The 11,127-nt window shown below is 24.4% G+C and overlaps 1 protein-coding gene and 1 long non-coding RNA gene across 7 annotated transcripts in view; both read right to left on the bottom strand.

The window, feature by feature from the left end:
* LOC102676026 overlaps positions 1-10,442 on the bottom strand; it is a 16,914-nt gene extending 6,472 nt beyond the window's left edge. For 3 of the 5 annotated variants that reach the window (XR_004149683.1, XM_031508308.1, XM_006607375.2), the window contains exons 1-6: positions 10,324-10,442; positions 9,220-9,318; positions 8,807-8,939; positions 6,842-7,199; positions 6,177-6,296; positions 5,967-6,093 (exon numbers count right to left, since the gene is read on the bottom strand). Coding sequence is in view for 4 of the 5 variants with exons in the window: in XM_031508308.1 (XP_031364168.1) it covers positions 5,967-6,093; positions 6,177-6,296; positions 6,842-7,051 (457 nt within the window). In the remaining variant the exon portion in view is untranslated. Of the gene's footprint in view, positions 1-5,966; positions 6,094-6,176; positions 6,297-6,841; positions 7,200-8,061; positions 8,327-8,806; positions 8,940-9,219; positions 9,319-10,323 lie in introns of those variants that run through there. The other 2 variants (XM_031508312.1, XM_031508318.1) reach the window with 2 other exon arrangements.
* On the bottom strand, positions 2,273-4,907 carry LOC102675935. 2 transcript variants are annotated; one of them, XR_420543.2, is made up of 4 exons: positions 4,504-4,907; positions 4,027-4,144; positions 2,559-3,915; positions 2,273-2,481 (listed from the first exon to the last, which is right to left on the bottom strand). It is a non-coding gene; the product is annotated as an uncharacterized LOC102675935 (long non-coding RNA). The 2 variants fall into 2 exon arrangements; XR_004149684.1 differs by lacking the exon at positions 2,273-2,481 and having other exon boundaries at positions 3,665-3,866; positions 4,504-4,818.
* Positions 10,443-11,127: the final 685 nt, after the last annotated feature.

Raw genomic sequence — 11,127 nt, 5'->3', positions numbered from 1 at the left:
TTTTTTTTTTTTTTATAAAAAATTATATATATATATATATATATATATACATAAAATATTCTTCTGAATGAATTAATGATTCCCAAAATAAAAAATAAATTCAAAAAAAAACAATGTAAAAATTACTTCTCTTTGGAAGTGTAATTTTTTCCTGTTATCTCGTTTTATTTTTCATAACGCTGTTACAAAGAATTTTCCCAACGAGTCTAACAAATTTAATGGTCCTTTTTTGCCGTGGAACCGTGAAACGGTTAATCGACGAGATCGTTGGATGGCAAACGCGGTGCAAAAATCAAGGAAAACGAATTACGAGGCGTTGCCGGTTTCCTGTCCCGGAGGAAAAGTGAATTTCCTCGGTAGCCGGCGCGACATCCTCGGTGAAAATGACCTTGATCATTGGATTTTCGTTCAATCGTGCCTTTCCTCAAAACAAGGTTACAGTAAACCACGAGGATGATGCTGTAAGTGGTCGGCCATTTTTCTTTCCTCTATAAAGATTTAACTTTTAACTTCTTTGATTCCATAATAACGATGTTAAATGAGATAAGATCCTTTAAAATGGTTTGTGTCTTGGAAAAATGTTGCTTGAACTTGTAATAACTTAATGATGGAGAACTAATAATATTTTGTTAAGAAAATGAATTTTGAAATAGTTCAATTTCTGGAAATATCTTATACTCTTATTAAAATATACAAAGTAAAATAATAATTCTAAATATTTTGAATACTTTCTGTTATTTTTAAAAATATGAGATGACATAATAAATTCTGTTATCAAAATACTAAACGATTCATATGATTTGTAATTTTAAATTTTAATTTGTAAATTATATTATATAATTATATAATTGTAAATTTTAATTTTTTAATTTAATAATTATTAAAATCAAAGAAACTACTATATTAATTTTTTCACATTATCATCATAATTATTTTTTGAATGAAAATTACTATACTTATTACAATTTACGATTCAATCATAATAGCATAGCATATATTTAATAATATACTTTGTTTATCAAAATTACTTTGAATCAACATTTCATATCTTTTGATCACATGCAAAAGCCATTAACCATTCACGAGATACTATGACGAGATATTATTTTTATTAATAATAAATAAAATTACCATGATCGTTTAATTCGAATAAAAGACAATATAAACGTCCTTCGAGGAACAATTGATATAGTCGCATGAAGGAATCGTGTATTACGCCATTTCGTTAGATCTTGTCCGAAGAAAGAGGTCGTAATCACCTGTAACGTAACTACTTTCCCCTACTCGACCCGACGGATTTTCCCAGATCGAAGGACAGGTACGAGAACATTGCTTTCCATGTAATGTATCCACGTGTCTGGTTCATATTATCCAATCCATTACATTCATGCACCTCGTGAGGATTTAAGTCTGAATTTTAAGAATGATAATTGAAATCAATGTTATCTTTTCTGCGAATATAAATGGAAATGATTTCTTTATAAATCATAATACAATATATATGTATATTGTATATTAATTGTGTATAGAAATATATTTCTAAATTAATTATTATTATTGTTTTGAATCGATTTTAATGGATATAATTGATATTTGTAACTGTAAAAATAATTGAAAATTAAATAAATTGATATTCATAAAATAACATGAATAAATAATCATTTCAATATTCAAATTCACAAAGAATAAATATATTCAAATTTTAAAATATCAATCAAATTATTATAGAATTTGAATTATAATTATTATTTTTCTTTCGAATTTCATTTATCATTTAATTTTAATTTTTGAATTTTTCCAATTTCTTTCTTCTTTCCAAAATTTAATATTTGCTATATTATATAATTTTAAATAAATATTCTTCAAGATTCAATTTTCAACTTCTCCAACTATTCCATTTTTTGAAACATATAAAATATTTCTACAATATTCAAATTTCAAATTTTTTAATCTTCATATTTTCCTCAATTTTCCACAATTTTTTCCAAATTTCAATTTTTTTTACAGTATTCAAAATTCGAAATGAATCGTCTCGCTATAAATTTATCCAATTTTCACATTACCTTGAATGGATCTCCAACTCCCTGTACGATCCTAATCACGATCCTAAACGAAAACACCTGTGATTAAAACGAGCCGCACAAGGGATGAATCACCCTTGGACGAAAACTGTTGATCCGAGATTGCTATCGAAGGAACCTCGAAGTGAGCCACGCGGTGCGTTCACCTTCCAACGGTGCATATATAAAGACGAGATTCACTTTCACTCTCGTTTTAGTCGACTGTCGACAATATTCGCCGGTGAAGCTGACTATCTTGTCTTTTTTACGAAATCGCGTTTCCCGTAAAACGATGGCCATTCTGTTCCTCTTTTGTTGCATCACAATGGTCGTAATAGCTGTCGAAGACGATGGATGGGCGTGGAAAAATGGAGAGAGCAGGCTCGGGAAGACGAGGTTTGTTCAATCTTCATAGTTTTTTCTGAAGATATATAAGTGTATACTTGACAATATTTTCTAACAATTGTCCTTGAGAATACTTTTAAATTGTGCATTCACTTAAGAACAATTTTTGAAATTTTTACTCTAAGATAAATAATAAAAAAAGAAAACTCGCCAAAGAGTTTATTATTCGATAGAATTTTCAGATGTCCAATGGAAATAGGTATCTAATCTCTGTTCCTTTCCTTGTACTGTCATATTTTGTCATTCTTTTGTCTTTTCGCAGCTTATAAACTCTTGCTGTAGCTATTCTCAGACTAAAAGATTATAATAACAATTCAGATAAAATTTTACAATATATTAATTTTATAGTTAAAATATAGAGAAATTTGGAGATAATATTTGATGTATGTATGAATATATGTGTTTGGTATGTATATAGTTTGAAGATTTGAATATGAAAAAAAAATAAAAAATAAAAATGATTGAAAGAGAATTATTATACAAACACTATCCTATGCTTTCCATTTAACGATGTTTTAAATAATCTTAAGATACTTTAAGATCGATTGCAAAAAAAATTGGGAAAAAAAAAGTAAAATTGAAATATAAACTATTTGTTCAATTATAGATACCAGGTGAATGAGAATATCGAACATTTCGGTAACGAGAGACCATTAATAGGATTTAAACCACAAAACGTGGGACCTTACGGTCCTAACAGTAGACCTATTGTACCGGCATCGTATCCTGGCAACAAAGAAGTTCTTGTCGGTCCTGGTGGCCCGACTGGCATTATAAAAAGGTATTTCGTATCTTCGCGCTGTTTTCCAACCCAATAAGTTTTCGTTACTCGTATCCTCAATGTTGATTGGCTTTGTACGACCCAATGACCTGATACACCGTTGCATTTTATGAAAAGAGGCCAAAACATCGAAGTTCCATGGTCTAAGGTTTGGATTGGATTTAGGTTGGACTTGGATCACGTTTGAATTAAAATTATTCTCTTATAAGTATTGGATATTGAAGAACATTCAATTGAATTTAATTTTTTATAATTGATGATCGATATTTTAGCATATTTTTATATGTATATATATTAAATATAAATTAAATTTATATTTTTGATATAATCGAAAAAATCTATGATACAATTATTTGTATAATTAGATTAAAATATAGAATTTATTTTTGAAAACTTTTTTTATCTTGGATTAAATTTAGAAGATCAAAACTAAATTCTACTAAGTCACAAGACAGTTAGAAGTTAAAAAAAATAACTATTGAATAAAATAATCTATTCAGACCTTCCTACACCGGAAATATCGACGATGGCGCATTGGAAACTGGTTTCGTACCATCTTGGGTCAAGGACGATCCTCGATATCGAGAATATGACACTTGCAGATGCAGATATAGCTTCAACTGTCCCTCCGTAGGATTGAAATTTGTACGTAACAAAATAGTTGCTATTCTTTTTATTTATATAAATAATTAATTAATATAAATAATTTTTACGATTTCTATAGGGTACCTGTGCAAAAGATAAGAAATATTGCTGTTTTAATAGCAAGAAGTATCCTACCTTGGTTTCCGGACAATATGGTCAAGGATATTATCCTTATCCGGTATATTAATAATTGTTAATAATTTATCATAATTTTCATCAAAGATTATTAATTTTATTTATCGTAAGACGCATTCTGCAAAAAAAATTTTAAACTTGATTATTTTTTAAATTTCTAAATGAAAATTAAACAAAATTTAAGTCTTAAAACCATCAAGGGAATTTTATTTAAATTTTAAATCCAAAAAAAAATAGAAATTAAAAAAAAAATAAAAATAAAATAATTTGAATAATTGAATTTTAAAAAAAGAAATAATAATACATATGTATATATATTATTACGTATGGAATTAAAAGAAATCAAAAGAAATCAAAAGAAATTAAAAAAAATCTGCCATTAATTATTTTCAATAATCTTCAATATAAAAATAATAAATTTTTTATGAAAACAACAAATATCTTACAATTATTATAAACTTTTAAAAATGAAATTACGTTTTTATACTTCATTTGTCATTGTTTGACAAAATTTTCAGAGCGCTCCTAACAAATACGGTCCAGCAACCTTTGTACAATCGCCAAACTATTATGGTAATCGAAGACCGCCAGGGAGTTTCACCGGTGCTAACAGATATCCTGGAAATTACCATTTCCCTGGAGGGAATCTGAATCTCTATCCACGACCCCAAGGCAATCCTTATGAGCAGAATTACGACTACAACGATTTCCAGTTTTATAGTCGATCCTTAAAGAAAAATCAGACCCAGAACGAGAGTGAGGATGAAAAAGTTTAAGCTCCATTTACATACATGAATACTATTTTCTCTTTTTCTTCTGATCAATCTTTTAATAGGTTTTCACATATATGTCGTCTTACAAATTCTTATTGCGATCAATCTGAATAAAGGATTAGATTAAAAATTTTATGAGTTTGAGGAAAAAATTCGGCGAGTAAGACGTTGTCAATGTAAAAGAAAAACACTTAAATAAAAAAAATCTCTGTTCAGGATTATATTATAAATATATGATATGTGTATTATATCAAATATATTTATAATATATATTTATAATATTCAAATTAATAAGTTTTAAGAACATTTTTATATAAATATTGATAATGCATTCTGTGATTAAAAATCAAAGAAGGTTATGAAAATATTTTGCAAAAAGACAAAGTAAATAAAGGTTTATAAGTAATTTACCATTATAGGTAAATAGAGTAAAAAATAGAATAACATAATAAAATAGAATAGAAAAATAAAAGAATAAAATAATAAAATAAAATAAAAGATTAAACGAATAAAAATCTTTAATATAATAACAAATTCATAAATACGATTCTTTCCAATATGAATTGAAATGACTGAATAAATTTTATTTACTTCTTATTTTATTATTATATTTTATTTGTATATATACTATTTTTCCAAATACATACATCAATTGATTTGATCAATTGATTAATTATTCATTATAGATATTAAATCAAAATAATAGTAATATTATATTATGGACTTATTGGAATTTTAGAATTTAGGATGCCAACGAAATTTCTCTTATTTTTAGCCACAAAACTTAGTATTGAATTGTTTATCATGATTCTATCTAAAAATTATTCAATTTCTAAGAAAAGCACGATCCAAACATTCAATATTTTTAATAAAATACCAAAGAACGTAAATATATTTTTAAATCATAAAAAAATTTTCTTTTCATTAACTTAAATTATCAATTGTAATTATAAATATTACTACGTAATAAATTTTATAATGAAGATCTTAAGAATATGTATTTATTAATGTATGATTGATATATCATTATTATTAAAACAAATTTCTTATATATTTTCCAATATTTTTGTTTTCTTTTATCAATCAAGATTATTTATAATTTCAAAGTATTACTAGCTATCCAAGATTATTTTATTATTAATTTTATTATTAATTTTCAAAACTTACCAATGGTGGTGATGACCACTATGGAATAAAATAAAGCACCAGCAAATGTCCATTGGATGTCATCTTCACCTTCACTCCCATCCCAACCTTCTTTCTCCATCATCCACACGAGGTTATTCTCGAAGCTCTGAAAAAAGAAAATGATCGTGGAATTGGAGAAAATTCGAGTTCGATTTCTGATCATCGGATGTGAATTTGATGGTTCGGTACCTTTAATTCGCGCAGTGCTCTGTCCGTCCAATTTTCACGAATCAGAACTTCCACTTCTTTCGTAATCTTCCATAGTTGTTCTGCAACGTTCTCTCTGACATGTTTAATGCTTTTCTTGATCTGGATAAGGAAAAAAGTGAGATGAAAAGAGAATTGTGAAGAATAAATGGAAAAAGAAAAGATGATATATCATTATTTAATAAAGCAAATTATACATTTATTTTTATTTTTTTATTTCTTATTTCTAATCAATAATAAAAGAAAGCTTTGATAATTGCATAAGATATTTAAACAATTTTATGTGTTGATTTTTATTAATATTATATTCATAATTTTTATTAAAATTAAAAGATTTAGGGAAAAAGAATAGATAAAAAAAGAATTAAATATATAGTAAAAGAATTAAATATAAGTAAAAGAACATAAAAAAAAAATATTAAAAAGACTTTTTAATCAATAATATTTTTAATGATACATCTAGAATTTTTGAATTTAAAAAATATCAAAAAATATCAAATATCATATTAACGCTACTTCTTCCCAAAAATTTTAATAAGAAATAAACATCAAAATTCAAAAATTAACATTATAAACTTGTGTTTAAAGAAAAAAAATTAATAATAATAAAAAATAACAATGAAATGAAAAAAATTCACAATTTCTACCTCTTTTTCGTGAGCGGCTTCAAGAGCTTCAAAAGCGTATGCGCCGATCAAGCAATATAGTACAACCAATGAGATCAACGATACGTGGGAAAAAACGCATCTGAAGAACTTCCACAGGAAACGTAGAAAACGTAGAAATCTGATACACTTGGATGGCTTCTCGGCTTCGACCATCAGTTCGAATGTTTCCGGTCGCGAGCGTGGTGGCATCGTGCTTTCCGCTTCGAAAATTTTTTCCCTCAAACACCCTCACCACGACGACTCTTCATTGTCCTCTTTCAAATTTTTCTCTTTCACGATTGAATTCCAATCAATCACAATCTTCGTTCATTTTATTAATTATCGTTTTATATTTCAGCTGAAAGAAAGAAGTTACGATCTGTTTTATGATAATGAAAATAAACGATGCCACATTATGATTCTGCAGCAATTGATATGTTTATATTTGTAAATTAGAAAATTATAGTAATGGTGAAATAAATATTAATACTATATTAATGCTATTTCGCTATCTTCAATTTTAAATGGAAAATCTTATTATCTTACATAAATTTAAAAAAATTTTTAATCGTTTTACAATGATCTCTTTTTGAAAATATAATTAATTAAAAACATATTTATTAATATTAATAATATAATAAAAAAATAAATGGCACAAAAAAAATAATTATTAATATCAATTTAAAATAAAATATAAAAATTTATTTATTTTTTTTATTATTAATATATTTGCTTTCCTTAGTTAGTTTTATTAGATTGATAGCAAATAAATAGTTGATTAATATTTCCAATTTATTTGTTATATTTATGTAAACTAATAAAACGTTAATTTGAACATATAAAATAAAAATTAAAATCTAATAATTAAAAATATCTTTATGTCTGCTTTAGATATTAAAAATTAATAAATTTTAGAAACAAAATTAAACTAAATAAGAAAAATTAAAGTAAATTAAAATAATATAAGAAAATGCAAAATTATGTTTTATCTTATGTCAAAAGCCATTAATTTCAGAAAATGCCATTATATTATTTATTTTAATTTTATATTGAAAATATTGATTTTAGAAAATTTCATTTCAGTGTTTATCATAGAAATACAAAAAGAGAAATAAAATAATATAAATAATCTTAATATCTTAATATTTTTAATTTTTAGAAAGTAAATTGATCACATATTTCTCATTTTTTTACTATTTCCAATTCTTTATTTTTAATACCTGTTTAACGTAACAATAATAATAACACTTCGTTGATATTTTCATTGACATTTCAACAACAATTTTTTTCTTTTTTAATTAATTGCACGTGTTAAACGCCGCGATATATCAAGTTCTCTATCGCAACGTTGGAGAAGCGAAACTAACTACAGAAGTAACATAAAACACAGACGTGTTTTATCCGGGATGGTTGTTCCAAATTTATCCTACCTATGCTATCGTCGAAATGTCGTTTTGGGGCAAAGTGTTATGAATGGTTGGTTCACTCATTCTGTTATAAGGTCAAAATGATGAAAAAAATTCAAAATAGAAATTAACAAAATAATTTAATTCATTAAAATATTAAGCATTTATATTTTTCGCTTATTTAATTAGATTGATTATTTATAACTTTAATTAATTAATATATATTACTAGAAATTATATAATTAAGAGAAATCATCTTAATTGTAAATTCTTTAATTATTTTCATTTTTTTTAGAAATTATTCTTATTGAATTAGAAAAAATTTAAATATATGATTTTATATTATTTCATCAAAAACTATAGACAAAAACAGCAAATTTTATGAAAAGGATAGAAATAAGATAAGAATTGATTATTAGCGTCATCTCTTGAGTATCAAATAGATTTTTTCAAAAATACTCCAGAGATGGTGCTGATTCATAATTCTTATCCTACTTTATCCTGCTTTATTATAAAATCTTTTGGCATTCAAGAGATGGGAGTAACAATCAATTCTTACCTTATTTATTTGCCATTTCCTTTTCTGCCTGTCTATGTATTCTACAAATTGATGCAACAGATTTCACAATTTCGGCACGAATATTATTCTATTGTCATTTCAGTCCATTCATATTTTGAACTTTTATCACTTTCTAAAATATCGAACTTTTTTAGTTTCCCACGTATTTGCAAAAAATTGTAACTACTGTATTGAATTTCTATGTGCATCCATTTCAGCATTTAAGTCGAATAAAATTTTATCTATTAAAATATATTAATACAAAATTTTATATATAAAAAAATGAAATATACATATATTTTTAAGATTATTATTTACACAGAAATATTAATATTGATGAATATTCATTATAAAAGTTTATTGTGAAAATATCACATAAAAATAATCAAATATAAAACAAAATGAATACATACAGTGGACAAGCAAAACTTCTCGTTGAAAAGATATGATGGCGTCCATATTGAAACTTTTCTCATTTTTAAATCTGAACCAGTAATCAGATAATAATGTTTCTACAAGAGAAAATGAGAATTTTCAAATGAACACATAAAATGTGTAAAATAAATCGATCATCATTAGAATAAAACAATAATCAAACATAAATTTCATTTTAAAAAATCATATAAGTTGTACATGGCTAGAATATAACCATCAAATATGTATAAAAATAACGAAAAATAAATAATTTAGCTTATTAATTATAGAAAGATTATTAATTATAGAAATAAACCAATATATTGATTGAATAGTAATGCACAAATGTTAAATAATACAAGATGGAAGAAAATATATACATATTACGCAACAAAAAAATCACATATGTCAAGAAAGAATGGAACTTTCGATTATTACAAATACCGATAGTACAATGACGCCGCATTATAATTTCGATTACCGAATCACAAATTAGAGAGGAGATTCTTGTTAAACGACAAATTAAAACATCTAAACATGTCGAAACATATCTAAATATGTCGAAATATGTTGAGCATGAGAAAAATGCAAATTTTTTGGAAAGGCTATATTATGAAAAAATTTTAAAGTTTTGAGCATACTATTAGACGAAAAAAAAGAAAAATATATATAAAAATATTATATACAATTATATATGCATTTAAAAACGCAATACGTATAAATGATAAATAAATCTATTAGCATTAAAAAAAATTAAACATCGAAATTATCAGTTACAAATCATATATGCATAATATAAATAATTCTTCTTTCGAAATCATTCTAATAATAAAATGACAATTTGTACAACAAATGAAAATCAAAACGGTAAAATAAAGATATAAAAATATCATATTAGGATAAAGCAACAAGTGAATTCAAATCTGAACTCAACGAAGCATAAAATACCGGTAACCTCAACAATTAAATATACGATCCACGAAAAAAGCACAAAAAAACTCAAAACACTAATTGATTTCTTCATTACAATAATAAATGAACTATTAAATAATCGAAACTAATAATAATTTATAAATTTATTAACAGAATATGAATAAAATTACTTATTGCGTAGTAAAATCGTCGAAGCCGGTTACAATTACACATCCTCTCACGATGACTTTCCACAGGAAACTGACGCCACGCACCAAAATTTTTATAGCAACTTTCTGATTGGCTAAGGTACGTGTATTCGATAATCGAAATTACACAAAAACATAAAGTATTGCAAAATATATTTTATTTATTCTAATAAGATATATATTTATTCTTTAATATTTATAATATTAAAGAAAATTATTAAATTATTTATACATTATTTATTATAATTTATTATTTTTATAATTATTTATTTGATTTTTATATTTCTATTATTATATTCTACATTTTTTTATTAATTAGTTATTTCACTGATTTATTTATCGATTATCGATTTATCAATTATTTGTTAATTTGTTCACTTGTCTAGTAATTTATTTGTAAGTGTTTTTTATAAATTTTTCTGCTCCGTTCATATATGATTAATTTATATATATATATAAATTAATTTATTTATTTATTTACTTATTTATTTATTTAATGATATATATGTGCATTAATTTATTTTTTGTTTATTATATTTATAGTTTAATTATTTTTATTCATTTAAAATAATTATTAAATCATGAAATGGATCTAAATTAATAAATAACTGAATGAATATATAACTTAATAAATAAATAAATTTATGTATCCAAATATAAATTAAATAAAAAAATAAATAAAAATATCTATAAATAAATCACTACACAAATAATTTATTTATTTAAAATAATTATTAAATCATGAAATAGATCTAAATTAATAAACAAATGAATATATAACTTAAT

This window comes from Apis dorsata, unplaced genomic scaffold, assembly GCF_000469605.1.
Source record: "Apis dorsata unplaced genomic scaffold, Apis dorsata 1.3 scaffold_5, whole genome shotgun sequence".
Classification (NCBI taxonomy): Eukaryota; Metazoa; Arthropoda; class Insecta; order Hymenoptera; family Apidae; genus Apis; species Apis dorsata.
This window is presented reverse-complemented; position numbering and strand designations above follow the sequence as displayed.